The 25,621-nt window shown below is 40.7% G+C and overlaps 1 protein-coding gene across 3 annotated transcripts in view; it reads left to right on the top strand.

Moving 5' to 3' along the window:
- Window positions 1-25,621, top strand: part of tbl1xr1a (tbl1x receptor 1a) — a 199,943-nt gene that overhangs the window by 150,692 nt on the left and 23,630 nt on the right. For 2 of the 3 annotated variants that reach the window (XM_041210960.1, XM_041210968.1), the window contains exons 3-12: window positions 616-710; window positions 7,353-7,451; window positions 8,957-9,102; window positions 12,109-12,328; window positions 13,818-13,950; window positions 14,778-14,919; window positions 16,537-16,600; window positions 18,976-19,073; window positions 19,191-19,251; window positions 24,345-24,466. In XM_041210960.1, coding sequence (XP_041066894.1) covers window positions 7,394-7,451; window positions 8,957-9,102; window positions 12,109-12,328; window positions 13,818-13,950; window positions 14,778-14,919; window positions 16,537-16,600; window positions 18,976-19,073; window positions 19,191-19,251; window positions 24,345-24,466 — 1,044 coding nt within the window. In that variant the 5' untranslated portion in view covers window positions 616-710; window positions 7,353-7,393. The remainder of the gene's footprint in view (window positions 1-615; window positions 711-7,352; window positions 7,452-8,956; window positions 9,103-12,108; window positions 12,329-13,817; window positions 13,951-14,777; window positions 14,920-16,536; window positions 16,601-18,975; window positions 19,074-19,190; window positions 19,252-24,344; window positions 24,467-25,621) is intronic. The other variant, XM_041210978.1, reaches the window with a different exon arrangement.

A 25,621-nucleotide genomic window follows, 5' to 3' on the forward strand; every position in this document is an offset into this window, starting at 1 on the left:
CTTGCCACATATTACTGTTCACTAGCTGATGTTATCCTGTAATCATGTTTACATTTACCATTGTATATTTCATTAATTTACCAGTAAGTAAAACCTCTGGCTTGTTGTCCAGGGAAGTAATTAGTTAAAAACTTTAATCTGGAAAATCTAACAGATTTCCAAATGAGATTTTAGCCGTAAGATTTATGTGTATATGATCTGCAGTTAATCATGTTTAAACTCTGAATCACAGAATTAGAATAAAAATAATAGTCTGAAATGCATTAAAAATTCTTATTCCTCTGTTGTCTGAGAGTAAATATATAACATATGTTAGGCAGTGACCGTTTCGTCATGTGAACTTGGGTTCAAATTCAGGCCACGCTTTTGGAATAAAACAAATTTTCTCTGGGTCCTAAGTCCTTGTTGACTCAACCACTTCACAGAACACCAAGCTGCCCAGCAAATCTTAGTCAAGGACTACAGATTGCTAAAAGAAAAAGAATGATGCCAAGCACACCCCTGTTAGTACTTAAAAGATGTACAGGCATTGATGTACATGCCTCTTTTGATTTTTCTTTTTACAAAAACTATGCACAATGTTAGTAAGCACTTTTGTTTGTTTTGTCTTTCTAGCTATACCACATGCCCAGTGATCTAAGGTGACGTGATACAACCATCCTTAATTGGTCCTGAGGGTTCAAAATGTGTTAATAGCCTATTCATGAAAGGTAAGATTTAACTCCCTTCTTTCAAAAGAACATGCAGGTATTGATTTTCTGAATTTGTTTGTCTTAGTTTAAGATTTTTCTAGTTTTGCGATGTGTTTACAGGTTACTTCACTTGAAAGCATTTAGTTTAAAGGCAATTTATTGCATGTACTAAATTTGTTAAGTAACAAAAAAGGTGAATTACTGACAATTACCTTGGAGGAGTGAAATCAATAGATGCAAGATGAAACCAAATCCCCTTCACATCTAGGTTTTGCTGATCGTAGGCCTGTATAAACTTATTATATGAACCTTGCCTTCAAAGTTAAATGAAACGTATAGATATTTTGGTCACAAACCTACAATGGCATTTAGGAAACAAATATACTCAGCATTTTTGGGACAAATGAACATATGAATTAGAAGCAGAAGTAAATCATTCCTCCCCTCGAGCCCGCTCTGCCATTCAATAAGATCATGGCTGATCGGATTGTAACCTCAACTCAGCATTCTCATTTATCCCCCGATAACCTTTCATCCCTGGCTTATCAAGAATCGATCTAGCTCTGCCTTAAAAATATTCAAGGACTCTGCATCTACCGCCTTCTGAGGAAGAGTATTCCAAAGACTCTCAACCCTCTAAGAGAAAATACTTCCCTTCATCGCTGTCTTAAATGGGCAACCCCTTATTTTTAAACAGTGCCCCCTAGCTCTGGATTCTCCCACAAGAGGAAGCATCCTTTCCACATCCACCCTGTGGAATACCCCTCAGCACCTTGTATGTTTCAATCAAGTTGCCTCTTGCTGCCTAAGCTCCAGCCGATACAAGCCTAGCCTGTCCACCCTTTCCTCAAGACAATCCTCACATTCCAGTTGTTAATCTAGTAAACCTTCTCTGAACTGCCTCTGGACTAAATAGATTAAAAAGACCTGTTACAATATGGGTTAGGTTTCAATTTTTATTGTAGCCATTTTCAACATGAAGGCCAGCTTCCATAGCAGGCACTTCTGGTAAACTAAATTTTAATTTTATGTACAAAACACTTAGAATGATGGCCTTCTAAATGAATAGCAAACCCTTTTGCTTCTCTTTAACTCCTCAAAATCAACAGAAAATGCCAACACAGCCAAGAGTGTATAGTTCAAACCAAAATCATAATGGCTGGATTTTGTGGTCAGCAGCGAAATGGTACCATTGTTGTTGACTGCACAGAGAAATACAAGCTGGTTTGTTGGCTGCAGCAAGAGTACTGAGAGAAAAAGTGAAATCTTCCAGCATGTCAAATTGCTGGTGAAGCCATGCCCCTTGGTGACATCACGAGCTGATGACCTGCCCCTTGAGGTCAGCCCAGCTCAACAGCAGAGAGACATAATCCAGACCCAGAGAGAGTTCAATGAGATGCAGACAGGCAAACACAAAGACTTTAAACACCAGATAGAGAGAGAAAGGGAAAGAAACCCCCAGATCTAAGAAGAGAAAAACACAGACCGTGTGGGTTGAGGCAGAGACAGAGAGACAGACACGTAATCAGACTGAAGCCCCAGTCCTGGAGGGAGAGACTGAAGCCCTGGTCCCATAATGTAATCGTGCAGAATATCCCAGGCAGGCTCTATGACCACTAATATCAGCTTTAAGAAAATAGACATGAAAATCATCGTAATTGGTAGGCAGTCAGCCCAAATTCCTGAAGTGGCCCAGTGGGACCATTGGCATTTGCTTATTGGGACTGTAAAATCTGTGCTAATTAGTTTTGACTAAGGACATGTAACCTAGAAAGAAAATTATTGTTGAACAGAATGAATGTAATAAAAGTCTCATAACTTATTGTTTTTGAATTGTTTTGGAGATGAAAACTAGCAGCCCTCAAATGTATCTTTCATAAATTTGACCATGTGCCGTTGATAAAAAGATTTTATGTGGGAGACACTTAGTGAGTCTCTGTAGCCTATGATAAAGGTCATAAAGAACTTGGCTTTAAAGATGATGATATGCATCTTTTGGAAATTTGATTGTATTTTTGTGGTATGTAGTATTTGAGTATATATCAATTGTTCTTACATCAGTGATTTACTGTGCCAAAATGTGCCCTTGTACAATATGTAAATGTTTTGGCTGAAGAACTTTGAATCCTGAATTGCGTCAGATCTGTAACATTGTTGGCTTTTATTATTCATTCATGGGATGTGGGTGTCGCTGGCTTGACTAGCATTAATTGCCCAACCCTAGTTGCCCTTGAGCTGGTGGTGAGCTGCCTCCTTGAAATGCTGCAGCCCATGTAGTGTAGGTCCACCCACAGTGCTGCTAGGGAGGGAGTTCCAGGATTTTGACCAAGCAACAGTGAAGGAACGACGATATATTTCCAAGTCTAGAGTGGTGTGTGGCTTGCAGGGGAACTTATAGGTGGTGGTGTTCCCATGCATCTGCTGCACTTGTACTTATACATAGCAGTGGTAGTGGGTTTGGGAGGTACTGCCTGAGGAGCCTTGGTGAGTTTCTGCGGTGCATCCTGTGGATAATACACACTGCTGCCATGGTGTTGGTGGTGGAGGTAGTGAATTTTTGTGGATGAGATGCCGATCAAGAGGGCTACTTTTTCCTGGATGGTGTTAAGCTTCTTCAGTGTTGTTGGAGCTGATCTCATCCATCACACTCCTGACTTGTGTCTTTGAGGAGTTGGACAGGCTTTGAGGAGTCTGGGGTAAGTCATTGTCTGTAGGATTCCTAGCCTCTGACCTGCTCTTGTAGCCATAGTATTTATATGGCTAGTCCAGCTCAGTTTCTGAGCAATGGTAAACACACACACATACACACACACACACACACTAACAGCGCCCCCCCCTCCCCAAGGCTGTTGATAGTGGGGGATTCAGCAATTGTAATGCCACTGAATGTCAATAGGTAATGGCTAGATTCTCTCTTGTTGGAGATGGTCATTGCGTGGCACTTGTGTGGCGCGAATGTTACTTGCCACTTGTCTGCCCAAGCCTAAATGTTGTCCAGGCCTTGCTGCATTTGGACATTGACTGCTTCAGTATCTGAAGAGCTGTGAATGGTGCTGAACATTGTGCAATCATCAGCGAACATTCCCACTTCTGATCTTATGATGGAAGGAACTTCAATGATGAAGCAGCTGAAGATGGTTGGACCTATGACACTACCCTGAGGAATTCCTGCAGTAATGGAACTGAGATGATTGACCTCCAACAACCACAATCATCCAACCATCTCCCTTTGTGCTAGGTATGACTCCAACCAGCGGAGAGTTTTCGCCCTGATTCTTGTTGACTTCAGTTTTGCTAGGGCCCCATGATGCCACACTCAGGCAAATGCTGCCTTGATGTCAAGAGCAGTCACTCTCACCTCACCTCTGGAGTTTAGCTGTTTTGTCCATGTTTGAACCAGTGCTGTAATGAAGTCAGGAGCTGTGTGATCCTGGGGGAACTCAAGCTTAGCATCAGTGAACAGGTTATTGCTAAGCAAGTGCCACTTGATAGCACTGTTGATGGCCCCATCCATCACTCTCCTGATGATCGCGAGTAGACTGGTGGGATGGTAATTGGCTGGGTTGGATTTGTCCTGCTTTTTGTGTACAGGACATATCTAGGCAATTTTTCACATTGCTGAGTAGATGCCAGTCTTGTAGCTGTACTGGAGCAGCTTGGCTAGGTGCGCAGTAAGTTCTTCAGTATCATTAGTGGAATATTGTCAGGGCCCTTAGCCTTTGCACTATCCAGTGCCTTCAATCATTTCTTGATATCACGTGCAGTGAATCAAATTGGCTGAAGACTGGCGTCTGTGATTCTGGGGACACCTGGAGGGGGCTGAGATGGATCATCCACTCGGCACTTCTGGCTGAAGATTGTAGCAAACGCTTCAGCCTTTTCTTGTTGCTCTAATGTGCTGGGCTACTCCATCACTGAGGATGGGGATATTTGTGGAGCTGCCTCCTCCTGTGAGCTGTTTAATATTCCATCACCATTCACGACTGGGTGTGGCAGGACTGCAGAGCTTAGATCTGATCTGTTGGTTGTGGAATCGTCTAGCTCTGTCTATTGCATAGTTCTTATGCTGTTTGGCAAGCAAGTCGTCCTGAGTTTTAGCTGCACCAGGTTGACACCTCGTTTTTAGGTATGCCTGGTGCTGTGCCTGGCATGCCCTTGTGCACTCTTTATTGAATCAGGGTTGATCCCTTGGTTTGGTGGTAATAGTAGAATGGGGATATGTCAGAACATGAGGTTATAGATTGTGTTCGAGTACAATTCTTTTGCTGCTGATTGCTCACAGCTCTTCATGGATGCCCAGTCTTGGAGTTGCTATATCTGTTTGAAATCTATCCCATTTAGCACGGTGTTACTGCAACACAACACAATGGAGGATATCCTCAAAGTGAAGACGTGACTTTGACTCCACAATAACTGTGTGGTGGTCGCTCCTATACCATTAGTGTCATGGACAGATACATCTGTGGCAGGCAGATTAGTGAGGATGAGGTCAAGTATGGTTTTCCCTCTTGTTGGCTCCCTCGCAACCTGCCACAGACCCAGTCAAGCAGCTATGTCATTTCAGATTCAGTCAGCTCAGTCAGTAGTTGCACTACCAAGCCACTCTTGGTGATGGATATTGAAGTCCCCCACCCAGAGTACATTCTGCTCTCTTGCCATCCTCTACTTCCTCTAAGTGATGCTCAACATGAAGGAGCACTGATTCATCAGCTGAGTGGGATGGTACGCGGTAATCAGCAGGAGGTTTTCGTGCACATGCTTGACCTGATTCCATGAGACTTCATGGGGTCTGGAGTCGCTGTTGAGGACTTCCAGGGCAACTCCCTCCCAACTGTATACCACTGTGTCACCACCTCTGCTGGATTTGTGCTGCTGGTGGGACAAGACATCTGCAGGGATGGTGATGGTGGCGTCTGGGACATGATCTGTAAGGTATGATTCCATGCGTTTGACTATGTCAGGCTGTTGCTTGTCTAATCTGTGGGACAGCTCTCCCAATTTTGACAAAACCCCCCAGATATTAGTAAGGAGACTTTGCAGGGCCGACAAGGCTGAGTTTGCTGTTGTCATTTCCGATGCCTAAGTTGATGCCGGGTGGTCATCTGGTTTCATTCCTTATAGACTTTTTTTTTATCCATTTACGGGATGTGGGCTTCACTGCCAGCATTTATTGCCCATGCCTAGTTGTCCTTGAGAAGCTGGTGATGAGCTGTCATCTTGAACCGATGCAGTCCATGTGGCGTGGGTACACCCACATTGTAGTTAGGAAAGCAGTTCCAGGATTTTGATCCAGTGACAGTGAAGGAACTGCGATATATTTCCAAGTCAGGATGGTGAATGACTTGGAGGGGAACTTCCAGCTGGTGGTGTTTCCATCTATCTGCTGCCCATGTCCTTCTAGATGGTAATGGCTGTGGGTTTGGAAGGTGCTGTCTAAGGAGCCTCGGTAAATTCCTGCAGTGCACCTTATAGATGGTACGCACTGCTGCTACTGTGTGTCGGTGGTGGAGGGAGCGAATGTTTGTGAATGTGGTGCCAATCAAGTGGGCTGCTTTGTCCTGAGCAGTGTTAAGCTTCTTGAGTGTTGTGAGAGCTGCACTCATCCAGGCAAGTGGGGAGTATTCCAGCACACTCCTGACTTGTGTCTTGTCGATAGTGGACAGGCTTTGGGGAGTCAGGAGGTGAATTATTCACCGCAGGATTCCTAGCCTCTGACCTGCTCTTGTAGCCACATTATTTAGATGGCTAGTCCGGTTCAGTTTCTGGTCAATGGTGACCCCAGGATGTTGATAGTGGGGGAATTCAGTGAAGATAATGCCATTGAACGTCAAGAGGTGATGGCTAGATTCTGTCTTGTTGGAGATGGTCATTGCCTGGCACTTGTGTGGCATGAATGTTACTTGCCACTTGTCAGCCAGGTCTTGCTGCATTTGGACATGGATTGCTTCAGTATCTGAGGAGTCATGAACGATGCTGAACATCGTGCAATCACCAGCGAACATCCCCACTTCTGACCTTATGATAGAAGGAAGGTCATTGATGAAGCAGCTGAAGGTGGTTTGATGCAACTGAGTGGCTTGCTAAGCTATTCCAGAGGGCATTTATGGATGAACCATGTTGCTATGGGCCTGGAGCCACATGTAGACCAGACCAGGTAAGTATGGCAGATTTCCTTCCCTAAAGGCCATTAGTGAACCAGATAGGTTTTACGGCAATCGATAGTGGTTTCATGGTCATCATTGGACTTTTGATTCCAGATTGTAATTCCAGGTTGATAGCCAACTGTTCCACCAATGTTCTGAAAGCACTGTGTGATTATATGAAATGGCTAATAAACAGTCTAAAATTCATCATGTGGATATTTTAACTTTGAAGTTGAAGCTCTGGCTTGCAATTTTGACAGGAAAAAATTGAGGAAATTATAATAACTGAGCAATTCAAATTTCATTTGTATTTGATTGATTTGCAGCAACTATTAATGTTCAGGGTATTGTAATCGATCCTGATCCCTAATATAATGATTAATTGAGGAACAATCTTTTTGCACATTAGTCAAGTGAAAAATAACAGTGAAATTCTTCTCTGCAAACTTAATTTTCTAATAGTGCATGTACCAAATGATTTTATGACTCATACCTTTTTTTATATATATATATATAGGCTTACCCTGTAATGACCTCATGGTTTAAGTGGGACTGAAGATGAGTATTAGCAGTGATGAGGTCAACTTTCTGGTATATAGATATTTACAGGAGTCTGGTAAGTATATCAAATATTCAAACAAGGCTTTTAAATGTTTGAATTATTCCTAGCTGTAATCCTGGCGGTAGAAAAGATGGATGGCGATGTGGGATATGGAGGTCAAGGGTAATGGAGGGCGGGGTTTGGGACAAGGAATAGGGACCAGAGCCTGAGGTCGGGTGCCAGAGCAAGGGAGGAGGATTGTTGGTGTCTTAGGCTGGCATGGATCAGGGTGGTGCTTTGCAGTGGGTAACTTCTAGCTTTATTTGGTAGGTGATCTTTACAGTTAGTTTCCCTGAATGCAGTTAGCATTGAGTTGCTCGGAGGTGAACTGAAGTAGGTTGTTTTCAAACGTAAAGGGTTGATGCCTGCTTCAGGCAAGGGTAAAGGGCCCCTCTTGTTTGTCCTTACCCAATACGGCATGTTATTTTGTGCACCTAAGTGGCTGTGGTAGCATCTGAAAAACAAGCACTCTGTAACCCAATTTCTAGGTCTTTGTATACTTAGCGCACACACTTTTTAAGACAATTGTAAACTTTTGAAATAAGACATGAACAGTGTGAGCAGCAATATGATTTCACAACTACTTAATTTCGTCACCCCAGCAACCCCCCCTGGCCACACAACCCCTCAACTTCACTGTTCTATTTTAGTGTTTAAAATTAGATTATTGTTGACTTATATGTAGATGTGGATATTGAAATAGGGTCTGAGGGTGCCGTTGTCCGCAAAGGAGCTTCAGGGTCTGGGATCATTGGAGGTGTTGGAGTTAAAGGCGCGTTGGAGGAGGAGGTTCGAAGAAAATAGGATTAGGGAGAATTGGGTAGGGATGGGCAAGTTCTTGGGTTCTGGGAGTACTGGGACTGGCCCTACGATCGGGGAACACTGGAAATGTGGTGTAAGGGCTTGTTAGCCTTCCATTCCGGTTTTGTCTTCGAGCAGTTCATAAGGCGGGCAGAATTGTTGAATGACTTGCTTGAAGTAAGGCTTTGAGAAAGCTACTTTTTAGTCATTTGCAGTGGGCGGGGGCCGAAAGCAAACTTTTGAATTTAACACAATTAAGAGATACACCTTTCTATCCTTCAAATTCTATTGATGTGCATGTTACTTTCTTGAAAGATACAAAAAACAATTCAGTGGCTAAATTTAATCACATTGCGCAGCAATTAATTTTAAATTTGATTTTGTTTGCAACCTCCTCAGAATTCTTTTTACCTCAAAAGACATTTTCAATGTTTTGGTTCATCAGCAAACCATGATGGGCGACTGTTTACATTATAAATGTTGACATGAAACGTGTAACAGCAGAGAATGTTTATAAACAGGGCATGCGCTGTACATCCAGGATTTACAGTACGTAGATGAGGTCTGAAGCCATGTGATCGCTAAATAATTAATCTCGTATTCCTTAAGTACTTGATGCTAGTGAAACAAAGCATAATTGATTATTTGTTAATAACCTGTTTACTACTTTGTGTGAAATGCATATTGTTTAAACTATCATAAATCATTTTTTTTTAAAGGTTTTTCCCATTCAGCGTTCACATTTGGTATAGAGAGTCACATCAGTCAGTCCAATATTAATGGTGCCCTGGTGCCACCAGCAGCTCTCATCTCGATCATACAGAAAGGTTTGCAGTATGTGGAGGCTGAAGTCAGTATCAATGAGGTTCGTATCCAGCAAACTTGGGAGGGGATGACTGGAATTGTGGGAGAGGCAAAATTAAGCACTATATAAGTTATACATTTCATTAGAATTTATTGTAATAATTCTAGGGTTTTTTAAAATGTAAAGTTTTTTGACTGAAAATTTCCATGCTAACTTTGGTCACTTCGTAGACATTTTTTAGTCTACTCTTATGGAATTGCCTGAAACTAAATAAATTTAAGTACTCAAAAATGTTGACCGAAGCCTATAAACCAAAAGAAATTCATTGGAATGGAAGATTATTTACACTCATTTGTCTGAATTTTTCTGCCGTTTTTTTGGAAAAAGATGGATCAATTATGTGCAATAGTCACTCGTTAGTAGGAGGCAGGTTTAGTTAGCTATTTTAGTTTGTGTGTTTTCTTTAGTTAGGAAAGTATGTTTTACTATTGTGTGATTGTATTGTGTAGTCTGATCTTTTGATCATTTATCTTGGATCTAGTTTAGATTATGATATTTTTAAATTCCTTTTATAGTACCATTACTGATTCTAAACCGTGTATGATGTGCCAAAACAAGAGTTTGTACTTCAAAGAAAAATGATTTTTTGTTTTATTGGCCAAATGTTTTATTTGATTTTTTTCTTTGTTGAAGCTGTATGATCAGCTTTACTTCATTTGTTTCTGAGTGACTGCTTTATTTTGTTTTTAGTTCAAAATCTTAAATGCCATTGCTAATTTTTAATAGGTAATTTATCTGGCGAGGTATATTTTAGATTTAATCCAAATTTTTAATCTGTTTAAAATTTGACTAAGTTGTAATCGAGTGTGGAATACTTTAGGTTACTATTAAAATCAAAAATATGATCGCCTTTGTCAGCAATGTCATGCATGGCTCATCTTGGCATTGTCAGAAACATGGGTAACAGGTCGACACCTAAACTTCCTTACCTGCTCACACATTCCTTCACTTACATCATCCAAATAGCCAAGGTGGCGGTGGAACCATCATTGCCAAATACTTTTCAATCTGTTCCCCATTCCATTGCACCTAAGGTAATGGCTTCTCTTTCTACACCTACATTGTAAAAGCCTGAATCTCCAAGGACCGATTCCCAGTCTCATCCTTTTTCTCATGTACATACTGCCTTGGTTACATCAGCCATAAACATAAACTCCATTCCCTTATTATTGCAGTTAATATCCACATGTACCCCTCTGCCACTTCTCTTGATCCCACATCCACCTCCAAGCTATGAAAATGCCTGTCTGACATGTCCTGGTTGAGTCACAACTCCTTCCAATGAAATATTAGGAAAACTGAAGCCATTGTTTATGACCCTTGTCATAAACTAAGTTCTCTTGCCACTGATTCCATCCCTCTCAGTTATTTCCTTAGGCTTAATCACAGTCTAAAACTTTGCTGCCAGCCGATTAACTAGAGGTGAACTTCAAATTTATCACCCAATCCAGCACCAATCTCACTTCCTTCTGACATCTCAGCATTGCCTGTCTCTGCTCCCTATCCAAGCAGCATTAGGTGCAGCACTTATGCATGCTTTTGTCAAGTCTAGCTTCAACATTTCAATATTCTCCTTGTTGTCCTCCCATCCTTTACGTATATAAACTTTAAGTTGTCCAATATTCAGTTACCTAGATCGTGTCCCATTTGTCCATTTCTTCTCTCTTTGCTGACCTACATTAACTTGATATGCCCAGTATATAAAATTTAAAATCCTTACACTCATTTCTCCACAATTTTGCCTATCTCTTTGCAACCCCCTTTAGAATTATACCAGCACATCCCCATTTAGTCTTCTGAAATGGCCTATTGCACAATACACCCTTTCCTAGCGCCATCCTTCGGCTTCTTGTGCTCTCTTTTCTGGAATTGCCTCCCTAAATTCCTGTGCCATTCCACTTCTTATTATAGCTCAGTGTTCATTCCTGGAATTTTTGTAAAAGAGCAACATAAATGCAGGCTTTTGGGAACTAACTCCTTTGTTGGTGTGCTTTAGCTTTGCAGAAAATCTAACTGCTTTATATACTAAAATCTTATGCTATAGAATAAAAAGGGTGGCCATGTCATTTCCCCAAATAATTTCAGTGTTAGAGTTTTACATCTTTTTAAATGTTTTATCAGTGTCGACTGGTCATAGTTGCTAAGCTATTTTGACTTGTTTTGGTGGGATGGCAATTTTTATTTTTTTCTAAAATGCCTTATTTCTCAAGTGCAATTCTGAATTTGGCACATTTGGCTCACCTACTCAATAGCTGTGTCATCTGGTGTCTCAGTCTGCGAACTTAAATTTGCAAACAATTGCATGCCAGAGCGAGAGATTTTTTTCACCCTAAACTATATTGCAATTTAATGTTTCATTAAGCAATTTGTCAAAGAGTAGCTTTTAAATTAATTTAAAACAGCCTATCAGCATTGGCTTGCTGATAAACCCTGAAATATGGCTTTAACAGTAAATTTGAAATTGCGAAAGGCCCCACAATTTAATTCTGCGATAGATCTTTAAATGCACATGTTATTATTGTCATAGAACTCTCTTAAATTTCAATGTTTTTCTTCTCTGTCCTTGTTTTGTGCTATTTCTTTCCTCCTCTTAACTTCACCAAAATAAATATTTGCATCTCAAAATGCTTCCCAGTCTGGCTGCTAGCAGTTCCAAAATGACTTGAAGTAATTTGCTGTCCAGAAGGCCAATATTCGACTTGATTGTAATTTGTCCTGTATTAGAATGATCACTGCTCAATGTAAATTGCAAACAACTACATGCTTAATCTTCAGTTCATGAAAATTATCAGTACTGCATCCCATGGTAATCACGAATACAATGTGGCTAGCCAAATAGAAAAGAATGTCTAAATTCTGACTATGTATTTCTCCTGTAGCCCTTTAAAAGTAGCTTTTTGTTATGCAACCACCTAGATGGATATCCAATTTAAAACCGTAATGGTGAAATGTGCCATTTTACATGTTAAGGACGTACAAGATCTGAGTCATAGCTCTTTGTTCTAGGATGGCACACTATTTGATGGGAGGCCCATTGAGTCCCTTTCTTTAATTGACGCTGTAATGCCTGACGTGGTGCAGACAAGACAACAAGCTTATAGAGACAAGTTGCAGCAACAACAAGCAGCAGCAGCTGCTGCTGCTGCTGCAGTTAGTCAACAAGGGTCTACAAAGAATGGGGAGAATACTGCAAATGGAGAGGAGAATGGCGGACACGCAGTTACGAGTAAGTATAAATGAGAACAAGAAGGAACATTTTCTGTTCTGGTTTTTCCATGGATTTCATGTATCTTAAGGGGAAAGAGTGCATATTTAAATCTAACATCTAACACCTATTTCAGGCTCCTTTGAGAAATAAGACTGTGACCGACTACAGCATGCATGGTGCGCATTGCAGTCAGTTTCTTCAGATATCTGAAGTCAAGCTAGTGGTCCTTAAAGGGACCACGGGAGGCTGCCACCTGAAAGATAGATTTAAGTTTTTTGCTTACCATATTAGTGAGCCAGGCGGGGCAGAAGTTCTCCTGGCTTCGTATTAAAACCAGAAACTGCTACCCTCCACTGCTCACCTTTTTACTGATTGTCCCAATCTTCCCTTCCAGTCTTCTCTGATGTCCTCAGCTGGCAGCCTAGCATCCTCACCCAGCAAGCTACCTCAGGATCTGTTAAAGGTGCCCATTGCTGACTGGTTATATTCACAGTTTGGGCACAGTCCAATTTCTAGGTCCTTGTGTCCTGTGCCCCATTATCTATGAAGGACATTGTCTGCCGTTCTACTTGAAAGTGAACTTTTTCTTAGGTTAGGAGTTGAAATAATAATATAAAAAGGAATTTATTATTTGGACTTTTGGTCCCTGAGCTCAGTATTCAGAGCGTTCTCCTGCAGCTTCCCTATTCATTGAATATCTCTTTCTGGCATCATTTGAGATCTTACAGGCCTTTCTCTATTCAGACCTACTGTTAAAACCACTGGGCTTGATATAAGCATGTTGTCTGAAGCTTGAGGCAACACAAGTTAACCAATTCCTTCAAGTTGAAAAGGAAAGGGATTTGACGTGAAACGTCAACTGACTGGCTGACTTCTGCTTCTCCACAGAAGCTGCCTGACCTGAATATTTTCAGTTTTTTGATTTTTGTTGCTTTCAGATTTCCAGTGTTTGCATTGTTTAGCTTTTTCTTTAAAGTGAGGCAGTGTTGTTCATTGTATTTTGCATTGGATTTGTAAGGTGGGCAAAAGTGAGAAGATCCTGAATTTGACATGCCCTATTAAGGTATATTTACCTTGGAGAATGCATAAAACATGGTTCATTTCAAACCAAAAAGTAATTGTTTCCGAATAAAATTCCAGGAAAGAAAAACATTTTGTTCCATGTTAGAAATAAAACAAACCTGACATTTTTACATTGCAAAGAAAGCTGAAAAGGAATGGTTTTAAAGATATTCCATCATGATGTATAATAATTCTTATTACTATTTTGTGATAAATATTTGGCCCTGGTTCAGCTATATTGTCCATAATTAATTTTAAGATGCTTTTGACTATCAGAAACTTGAATCAAGCATGTTTTTTTTATTTTGCTGAAATGTCACTGACCTAGGCATGATTCAAATAATCTATTTCAGAACATTCAATAGATATTCAGTCTCGTAGTGTGTTTTTCCTTTGTGATTACTCAGCACATTTCAATTCTTTCATTTTTTTTGAAAACAAATAGATAATCATACAGATATGATGGAAGTTGATGTAGATGTGGATATTCCATCCAATAAAGCTATGGTATTGCGTGGCCATGAATCAGAGGTTTTCATATGTGCCTGGAATCCAGTCAGTGACCTCTTGGCATCTGGGTGAGCTTTCTCCAGCAATAGCAACTGTGTCGTAACATAAATCTGGAATAAAATAATATTTTTTTAATTGTTGATCTAGTTAGTTTACATATTCACAGCTAAACCTTATCAAGCTGTTTGTAACAGGGTAGATTGTTTTCAGTAATTTTCAAATGCATCAAATCTGTATAAAGTATCAACCTTAAGATAAAAACAAAAAAACTGCGGATGCTGGAAATCCAAAACAAAAACAGAATTACCTGGAAAAACTCAGCAGGTCTGGCAGCATCGGCGGAGAAGAAAAGAGTTGACGTTTCGAGTCCTCATGACCCTTCGACAGAACTTGCGTTCGAGTCCAAGAAAGAGTTGAAATATAAGCTGGTTTAAGGTGTGTGTGTGGGGGGCGGAGAGATAGAGAGACAAAGAGGTGGAGGGGGGGGTGGGGGGGTGTGGTTGTAGGGACAAACAAGCAGTGCTCTATCACTGCTTGTTTGTCCCTACAACCACACCCCCCCACCCCCCCCCCTCCACCTCTTTGTCTCTCTATCTCTCCGCCCCCCACACACACACCTTAAACCAGCTTATATTTCAACTCTTTCTTGGACTCGAACGCAAGTTCTGTCGAAGGGTCATGAGGACTCGAAACGTCAACTCTTTTCTTCTCCGCCGATGCTGCCAGACCTGCTGAGTTTTTTCAAAGTATCAACCTTGTTTGTTGTTCTTTGCCCAAGTTTGAGAAAAAATTGTTCAGAGTAAATCATCTTTAATTATCACACTTGAGAAAGCATTCTGCAGAAATTTGTAACTTGCAGTTTAAATGTGATTTTTTTTTCAAATTTATTCCCCAGATCGGGAGACTCAACAGCACGGATATGGAATCTTAGTGAAAATAGTAGTGGTGGCCCCACCCAGCTAGTACTTAGACACTGCATAAGGGAAGGAGGACAAGATGTACCAAGCAACAAAGATGTTACATCTTTAGACTGGAATGTGAGTGGCAAACCTATCCAATCCGTACTATCTTAAATTGCCAAAGATTTAATTAATTCTGTTTTAAACATGTACATATATGTACAATTTATAAAATCCAACAACAATGATGATTAGATATCCTTTGTCAGAAAGATTCCTTCATGCCCACAGATTATGACTTTTCTATCAGAGATTGGGAAATTTGTACACTTCAAATTTTACAAAGGACGTTTTTTCCAATATTTCCTATCATAAACTGGATTGAACCTCTCTACATGTTATTTTACACTTGAAGCTCTTAATACCGCATATGCAACACTATTTTTGTACCAGTGTGTTTCTGTGGTCATATCTTTAATTACGCTTCTTTGTCATTGACAAAAATAGTTCTGCACACAATTTGCTAAACTGGTCACTGAACTAGTTTCTGTAATGCATTTGGTACACAGGGAATTAAGTACCAGCTCATGCACAAAAATTATGGGCTGGATTATATGCTGAGGGTGGGCTCCCAGCACCCCAACATAAATGTCAGGGTTGAGCCCACCTCTGCTCACCCCAATTTATTTCTTCAGGTGACAGCCCTTTAATTAGTATGAAGTGGTCTCTTCCAGGAAGAGGTTCTGCCTCATAGAGCTGCTGACCAGTTGAAGACCAGTGGCTAGACACAATGACAGCCCTGCTGTTGGCCATAGGTGGCCAGTGTCGGTACTGTAGGTAGGCCAAGCATGTGGCATTCAGTGATGAACCCAGGCATTCAGGTACATCTGGGATCTTGTTCAGGATAGGCTGACAGGCCCCAGTGAGAGAAGGTGGGGCAGCGTGGGGTGGGGTTGGTGTGGAAAGTGGACTTGGGGAGGCAAAACTGCAGGCAGGGACATCTGATTGGCACTTCGGGCCTGGCAAAAGGCATCCGCGCCTTTGACCAGGAGCCCACAGGGTTAAACCTGCTGGGCTGCACATTGAGCGTCATCCTCTCCCAAAATCTGTTAAATCAGAGCATGGCGGGATGAGGCCCTTATCCGGGCATTAATTTCCCTCTTAAGAGCCTTAATTGGGTCACGGGTGGGCAACCTACCGACGTTCACTAAATTGTGGTGAGGGCAGGTCGGCAGGCATGCTGCCAATGGGGCACGGCACCCTAATTTACAGGTCCACCCGCCTGCTTTTCTGCCTGCGGGTGGCCGCATAACTCGGCCCCATATCTCTGCTTAGCCATAATCCAATATTGTTAAAGATTTTAGTCGGTTTGCTGGTGCCCTGTAAGTGTGGATTATACAAATATGTCCGAATGGCAACATTTTTTGAATTTAGCAGTTATTTCATTCTGAATAAAACCTTACGCAATTGGTTAATGTTCATCTCTGAATTGACAATGATGGCTAATTACCCATAGTGGGCTTCAGGACAGAGCCCAAACTTGTCTACCTGATGCCCAAGCACATGCACTTCTAGCTAGGGTCACTGGATAGCGTTTAGGAGTGAAAACGATGAGACTTTTTTCTCCAACCCGATGGCGCTGAGCTCGGCTGTAGATTTTAGCTGCAATTACCTAACTTTAATAGAATTAGTGATTAGGGCTCAGCTACTTGCTGAAATGTACTTTGTTACTAGCTTAATTTTCCATTGTCTTAGAGTGAAGGCACACTTCTAGCAACAGGTTCGTATGATGGATTTGCAAGAATATGGACAAAAGATGGTGAGTTTTATTCCTGTATATTTCCTTGAGCCATCTTCATTTAATCCAGTTTTATTTCCTGCCATGCATTGTGCTACATAGATTATAGATGTAGTCTGCTCCTAGGTCTCATCAGTGGTTACTCACGAAGTGTCTTCTAGGCAGGGTAAAACCCAGCTCAGGAATACTTACCTGTTGTGTTTTTCCCTTTTCATGCCTACTGAGGAAATCCTTTACTTTTGTTTCTTTTTGTATCTATCTATGACCTTGCAGTATAATCTGTAACTGTGTAGGAAGAATCTCACTACCAGTGATATGTTTATCCCATCAGATTCCATTAATAACCCAGAATGATTGCCCAATCGTGAGCGATGGGATCTCCTTTGGACTCCAGTATCTGATCATCCAAGCTTATCATAAGAGTGTATCAACTATGGAACCAAAGCCCCGCTTTCTCCTCTTCTTCTCCACCCAACCCAACCCCAAGTGACCAAATGCACATGTACATGCAAAGAGGCTATTTACAGATATGCTAGTACATGTTTCTCACCCTCCCAATAATGCTCTCTTTGTATTTACCAATTCTGAGTCTCCTTTTCTTTATTCTTTCATGGGATGTGTTTTGCTTTCAAGGCTAATGTTTGTTACCCATCCCTAGTTGCCCTCGAGATGGTTGTGGTGACCCACCTTGAACTGTTGTAGTCAATGTGGTGTAGGTACATCTACTGTTAAGACAGATGTGTCAGGATTTTGACCCAATGACAGTGAAGAAATATTTCCAGCCAGGATGGTATGTGGTTTGGAGGGGAGCTTGCAGATGGTGGTGTTTCCATGTACCTGCTGCCCTTATCCTTCGAGGGGGTAGAGGTCGTAGGTTTGGAAGGCTGAAGGAACCTTGATGAGTTGTTGTAGTACATCTTGTGTATAGTATACACTGCTGCCACTGTGCATTGGTAGTGGAGGAAGTGAAAGTTTAGGTTCGTGGGTGGACTGCTGATCAAGTAGGCTGTTGTCCTGGATGATGTTGAGCTACTTGATTGTCTTTGGAGCCACACCCGTCCAGGCAAGTGTTCCATCACTCTCTCCTGACTCGTGCCTTGTAGATGCTGGACAGGCTTTGGGGAGTCAGGTTACTCGCTTCAGAATTCCCAACCTCTGACTTGCTCCTGTAGCTACAGTGTTTATATGGGGCTGGTCCAGTTCAGTTTCTGGTCGATGGTAACCCCCAGGATGTTGATAGTGGGAGTTATGGTGGGGGTTACTAGTGATGATAATGTCATTGAATGTCCCTTTTTGGACCAAGGTCGCAATGAGATCATGAGCTGAGTGGATCTGACAGAAACCAAACTGAGCATTAGTGAGCAGGTTATTGCTGTGTAAGTGCCACTTGATAGCACTGTCGATAACACCTGATGATCGAGAGGAGGTTAATGGGGTGGTAATTGGTCGGATTGGATTTGTCCTGCTTTTTGTGAACAGGACATCCTGCATAATTTTTCACATTGTCAGGTAGATGCCAGCATTGTAGCCATACTGGATTACAGCTGGTTTCTGGAGCATGAGGCAGCTTACCATCACCTTCTGAAGGGAAATTAGGGATGGGCAGTAAACGGTGGCCTAGCCAGCGATGTCCTCATCCCATGAATGAATTTTTTAAAAATAAGCCTGCAGTGCTATTGCTGGGATCCTGTCAGGGCCCATAGCCTTTGCAGTATCCAGTGCCTTCAGCCATTTCTTGATATATTCTAGGTATTTATCATCAGTGTGACAGATTGTTCTACAGAGGAGAGCTGGATTTGATTTTTCCAAACACCTAAAACTGGTCCTAACTATTAGTCTCACTTATACCCAACAGATTATATCATTGTAGCCTGGATAGTAGACTGGCCTTGCAATTGTCCCTACTTTATACCACGCCTGTTATGTAAAGAAGCTCAGCTCTTGTTTAACTGCTTATGAGTTCTGAAAACAAATGCAGTACTCATCAACTCAAGTGGACAGTTGATTGTTCAATTTCATTATAAAAGTAATTAAGTCTGATTCATTTCCAATTTTTCCTTCCATTGCAATGTGGCTTTACCAACATTTCAGTAGTATAAATGCATCACTACCAAATATGTATTCTATAATATACCTTTGTGCAAAAAGGTTCCGTTATTTCAGATGCTAAAGCCCAAAGAAAGATCTGTAGTTGTTAAGAAATTTGAATTGCTGACTTTTAATTATCCTGCATAGCGTCACATAGTTCCTCTATAGAGTAATTAATGTTAATGCCAATTTGCCCATTAACCTTTGATTATATAGATTGTTCCTTTCACTGTATTAGTTCTCAGCGGAGATCTGGTAACTTTTTTAATGTTTTCATTTTTTAAATGAAATCTTTGTCATTCTTTAAGGTAACCTTGCTAGTACGTTGGGTCAACATAAAGGACCGATATTTGCATTAAAATGGAACAAGAAAGGAAATTTTATCCTTAGTGCAGGAGTGGACAAGGTAGATCTGAAATAATTTCATTACTTCAACATAAGTATTACTTTTATTACTTCCCAGTAATGAATTCATTTTTGTATGTGCTTCACGCTACTAATACTTTGATTTTGTTTCATGAAGACAACAATTATTTGGGACGCGCATACCGGAGAGGCCAAACAGCAGTTCCCTTTCCACTCTGGTAAGCTTTTCAAAAATTTATAAATTGTTTAGAACCATCTGACTTAAATTTGTTTTTTTTTGACTAGGAACTGTATTAGCACAGAATGTGCTTAAGAGCTGTTTGATCCTTTCCCAATTTGCTGAATTAATTTAACTTTTCATTTTTGCATGGATTGCTGGGGATTTTCATTAACTTTGGTTGACGGCCCTAACCCCAAGCAGTGACTTGCTGAAGACTGCTGATTGTCAGTCAGCAGGATTCTGTTGAAGTGTATAGGTGGGAATAACCCAACATTGCACATTACAGCTTCAAATTGCTTGCTTGTCTCCTTCAAAAAGATGTTTTAAGAAATTTACAGACTTTCTTTCAGCTATTTGCTTTATTGTTACTACATCTGTTAATTTCAGCATGTTTAAATAAATCTCTTCAATAATAGGAAAACAAAGTCAGGAAATTAATTCTGTCAGTGAAAAAAAATGTTCAAAAACACAAGAGCAGTAATACAGAAAGTAAAATGGTGTAAATACAAATAAGAATCAAGAGACAGGATGAAATTGCATTAAATGGGCAAATGAATTAGTTAGAGAAAGATGTTTTTAAATAATATAGATACTTCCTTACCTATAATGTTAGTGACCTCTTAGAGTCATAGAAGACACAGAAGGAGGCCATTTGACCCATTGGGTTTATGCCAGCTCTCCGTAGAGCAATCCAGTCAGTCCCATTCCCCGGCTCTTTCCCTGTAGCCCTGCAAGTTTATTTCCTTAAGTGCTCCTCTAATTTCCTTTTGAAATCATTGATCATCTCAGCTTCCACCGCCCATGTGGCACTCATTTAAAAAAAAATTCAACTAGGCTAGTTAAACATAACTTACCCTTTTTAAATCCATGCTGGCTGTCTCTGATCCGTCCATATTGCTCAGTAACTCTGTCTTTAATTACAGATTCCAGTATTTCCCCATCACCGATGTTAAACTAATAGATCTATAATTTCCTGGTTTCTCTCTTCCACCCCACCCTTCTTGAATAATGGAGTGATTTTGGCAATTTTTCAATCCAAGAGGACAATTCAAAATCAAGAGAGCTTTGAAAGATCACCGCTTAAGCATCACCGATTTCCTCATCTGCTTAATTCCCTGGTGGGAAGCAAACAAACCCTAGGCCTGCATTTTTTGTTCGTCGGGTGCACGCGATGGGCGGGCCCAGAAGCAGATGGGAAATGGGTCTCTGGTCGTGATCGGCCCCCGACCGCGATTTCACGCTGGCTGGTCAATTAATGACCAGCCAACGCGAAATACATGCTGAGAAATGCTCAGCGCTGCTGGGGTGGGGGTGGGAAGAGGGTGGGCGCTGACTTAACTGAAGGCGCGGATGAGCGCTTCTAGTGAGCTCCCTGAAGGCAGACAGCTGACCCAGGGAGCTGCACACCTCCAGAGAATAAAGAAAGCAACAAAAATGCTGCAAAATATGTCCATGCAGCTCAATCAATCGCCTGAAAGCATACCTCATTAAAAAACCAGCCTCCAGATATCTCTTATTTTATTTCCCCACAGAGATTACATCCCATCCTGGATCGAGGTTTGAGCAAAAATGTGAATGGCGCCTGGGAGATTGGCCTGTCTGCCAACTGTAAAAGTGGATGGGCCATGTAAAATCTCTGTTAATTGCATTGTTAATGGGCTTGATTGCCCGCTTAATTGTTGATGGGTGTGCTTCCGACTGCCGTGCATGCCTGCCAAGCGAAATATCGCGCGAGTGCGCGATGACGTTGGGACGCTCGACCGACATCATCTCGCGCTATTTCATGTCTGTTCGGGTTGGGCGCGCACCTGCCCTCGGGATTTAAAATTCCAGACCTAGAGATTTGTCAGTCTTCAATTGCATTATTTTCGAATTTTAAAACTGGTATTAATCTAATGAGTAGCTCTCCCTAATTTATTTCTCTTGTTCTTTTTATCTCTGGTACTTTATCCTCTTTCTCTATTGTGATATAGGCATACATTTACCAAATCTGCCATTTTCCTACAAGATTACCTACATCTGTCTTTAAGGTTTCTGTATGACTGTAGCCACCCTCTTTCTCTTAAGATAGTTGTGAAAACTTTTGGTGTTGTCCTTGATACTATTGCTTTTTTTCTCTTGTATTTTTTTTTTGCACCTTTTACTACTTTCCTTGTATCCTTTTTGCTATTCGCGACTCCTCAGATACTGAAGCAGTCCATGTCCAAATGCAGCAAAACCTGGACAATGTTCAGGCTTGGGCTGACAAGTGGCAAGTAACATTTGTGTCACACAAGGGCCAGGCAATGACCATTTCCAACAACAGAGAACCTAAACATTGCCCCTTGACATTCAATGGCATTACCATCATTGAATCCCCCACTATCAACATCCTAGGGGTTACCATTGACCAGAAACTAGCCATATAAATATTGTGGTTAAAAGAGCAGGTTAGACGCTAGGAATCCTGCAGCGAGTAACTTGCCTCCTGACTCCCCAAAGCTGCCCACGATCTACAAGGCACAGTCAAGAGTGTCTTGCTTGGATGAGTGCAGCTCCAACAACACTCGAGAAGCTTGGCACCATCCAGGACAAAGCAGCCCACTTGATTGGCACCCCATCCACAAACAGTGAAGGAACGGCGGTATATTTCCAAGTCAGGATGGTGAGCGTCTTGGAGGAGAACCTCCCAGGTGGTGGTGTTCCCATGTATCTGCTGCCCTTGTCCTTCTAGAAGGTAGCGGCTATGAGTTTGTAAGGTGCCATCGAAGGAGCCTTGGTGAGATTCCACAAACATTCACTCCCTCCATCATCAATAAACAGTGGCAGCAGTATGTACCATCTACAAGATGCATTGCAGAATCTCACCAAGGCTCCTTCGATGGCACCTTCCAAACCCATAGCCGCTACCTTCTAGAAGGACAAGGGCAGCAGATACATGGGAACACCACCACCTGGAGGTTCTCCTCCAAGCCGCTCACCATCCTGACTTGGAAGTATATCGCCGTTCCTTTACTGTCGCTGGGTCAAAATCCTGGAACTCCCTCCCTAACAGCACCGTGGGTGTACCTACACCACAGGGACTGCAGTGGTTCAAGAAGGCAGCTCACCACCACCCCCTGAAGGGCATATAGGGATGGGCAATAAATACTGGCCTAGCCAGCGATGCCCACATCCCGCAAATGAATTTTTAAAAAAGTGTTCTTTACATCTGTCTTAGCCCTAGTCAGCAAGTTCTTCAATATCTTTGCACTTGTGTAAGCCCATTCTTTTACTTTTATGTTATCTTTCATCACTTTTATTGACCAATGCTGTTTAATTACACAAGAAGAGCTCTTCACCCTATAGGGCTACGTACAGGTCTTGTACCAGATTGTTACTTTAACACCTTCCAATGCTCATCTATATTTTGCTCATTTAAGTTTCATCCAGTTTATTAGGGTCAGTTTCTGCTACATCTCTTCAAAGTCAGCCATACCTAAATTTAAACCTTAATTTTTGATTCACCTTTTTCCCTCTTAAGCCATTATTGAATTCAGTTGTTTGGGTCACTGTTAGTTAGATGTTCCCTTAACTCTATATTGTTGACAGTGCTCAATTGTTTTATTACCAAGTTCCGTTCTGTTTTGTTATGCCACTGGGACAACCGTGATGATGAATCACATTATCATTTGTCCTTGATTTTAGAGTTATCAGAAATTTGTGTAAAATAACCTGCTACATGGCGATGATTATCTAAACACAAGATTTCATCATAAAGAAGCAAAGCTTTATTGGTGAATGAATAACAAGTGCAAATATTCATCTGCATTTATAAAGTTTTTAACCTTGATTGTATCCAACATTTGCTTATGAATATGTTTAATATTCATGTTGTCAGACATCTAGAAACAAAATATTGCAAAAATATCACTATGTTTGAAAAATAAAATTGGGCAAAAATTGTTTTTTTGCTTTGTTGTGTCTCTAAAATTGATTTTATTTTAGTCAGCAGTGGTTTCAATATTTATTTTACAGTGACCGATTTTCAATTTGCTTCCATTGTTTGTAATGTGAGATTGTGTAAATAGCATTATCAATTTCCTATTTAAATCCAATAATTTATTGAATTTAAAGATTAAGGGCAATCAGTACAGGATCTTTTGTAGCTACCATATATATGTGTGGAATTAAATAGTTTTAAATTAGTTGCTCGCCAAAGATAATTGCTGTATGTCAAAATTAACATGGACCCTAAATGAATTCAGGACATTGGAAAGCCTTCGAAGGGCATTGATTGGTATAGGCTTAAATATTCTTAACTATAACCAAATAAGCTCCATCCAATTTTAGACTGATAGGCAGTTATTTTTTGGGAGAAACATTATAATTGATATAATCAAATGTATTTAATCATATAAACAACAGCAGCAGTTTCTGAAAGAGCAGTCTGATTTAAGGTTGATTAATTGGCTGTGCTGCACAATATATATTTCAATACATTAATTTTTGATTTGCCTTTAGAGCAAATCATGTTAGTACAAGGCCAGGTGTATTTTTAAATTATAATTATCACTAATGGTGATTTGGATCAAGTTATCCCGTCAGGGAGACATACATGCCTAGCCTCCAGAGGAAAGAGCTTCAGATCACTTTTTTGGTTGGGTTGGTAATTAGATGAAATTTCAACATTTAATAGCTCTGAACTATTTGTTAAGAGACCTTTTCAATTTCAATTTGAATCACCAAATGAATAGTTGACTAACATTAATGTGTATGAAATTCTTGTTTACATTTCTGTAATTCACTACCTCAAATATCTCCCATATTCTTCTTGTGGGGCAATTAGATATTTGAGAGAATGGCAATTGGGGTGTGTTAATTTGGCTAGATAGACTTCAGAGTCTTTTCTACCCCTGTAATTTTATTTGTTCAAAATACTACTACTGGGAATTATGAGCATTGCTGTTTTTCTAGTACAAATCCAGTTTTTATTTGATATATCTGCTTTTGAAAACAATTTCATCATTTGAATTATGATAGATTGTGCAAAAATGTACTTCTGTTGGGATTGCAGTGCATACTAATTATCAAGAGCTAAAAATTTTCCATTTTTTTTTTTTGCATTTACAGCTCCAGCACTAGATGTTGACTGGCAAAGCAACAACACGTTTGCCTCTTGCAGCACAGACATGTGCATCCATGTGTGTAAACTAGGTGCAGATAGGCCCATCAAGACATTCCAGGGACATACGGTAATAACTATCCAGAACCGGACAGCTTTAATTATTGATCATTGATCATTGTTTTTCCTGATAACACAGTGTATTGATCCAATTATCCCAGGAGGCTTTAGTTTGATCTCTGATCCACGCAGAGGTAGCTGATCTTAGCCCAAGTGGCACAAGGGGTGCTGCAGCTTTCATCAGCATGAGGACTGGAGTGGGGGAGAATCACTGCTATCCAGTGATTCCTTCCTGAATGAATGTGTGAGTGAGTTGAGGATGAGATTAGGCTTGGAATTTATCTCCCAAATTTGCCATTGCTTGCTACCTTGTGCCAAATGTAAGGTACTGAGGAATTGCTAAAACTCATTAAACTGTTCTTAAAGATCAGTTGCTGCCTTATGAGGGACAGAGAGTGAATGGGGTGGAAAAATTAGAACTACTGAGCACCACCGCCTTTTCAAGTGTTACCCATTTTCTGTTTTTTTTAAAGATCTGGCTTGCAACAGATTGTCAGATTGATAATTTGCCATTTGCATTCTGATGGATCATTGAAAATCAATTTTATTTTTTTCCCTTTGGCTCATTTTCTCCAGCCATGTGAGGCCCCTGCATCCACTGCCTTCAAGTTGACAAGGTGGAGTGATCATGTGCAAAGATTCCATCTACACCATTTACTGAGATTGGCAAACTTAATTTCTAAGCAAAATTTGAATGCTGGTGTCAGTCAAGGCTAAGATTAAAGTTTTAGTTTCCCAGTTAAAAGCTGTAGCGATTTTACGTTGCACTTTCCAGACACCCCTTTCTTTCTCTAATGTAAAATGAGAATAAAGATGTTAAACTGATTAAAGCATTAATTTTTGTACTCCTGAAGTAAATTTAACCTTCTCCTAAGTAATAGCCACAATATTATACTATGCAAGGATTCCCTTTCATTTAATATACACAGTAAGTAATAGGCACGACATTATACTAATGTAAGGATTCCCTTTCATTTAATATACACAGCAAGTCTTTGCTTTAAGTTGTCCTGTTTTAAGCCACTTCGGTTTGATGTCGTATTTTTAATGGGGCTGGTATTCTTATTTAGTGCTGAGGATTCGAATTAAATTTGTTTCATGCCAGGTGTAAGGTCACATGACACAATTGGTTCCATTTTAGTGTCCTCTCCTGCTCGCTGCCAAC

Source organism: Carcharodon carcharias, chromosome 2, assembly GCF_017639515.1.
Source record: "Carcharodon carcharias isolate sCarCar2 chromosome 2, sCarCar2.pri, whole genome shotgun sequence".
NCBI classification, from domain to species: Eukaryota; Metazoa; Chordata; class Chondrichthyes; order Lamniformes; family Lamnidae; genus Carcharodon; species Carcharodon carcharias.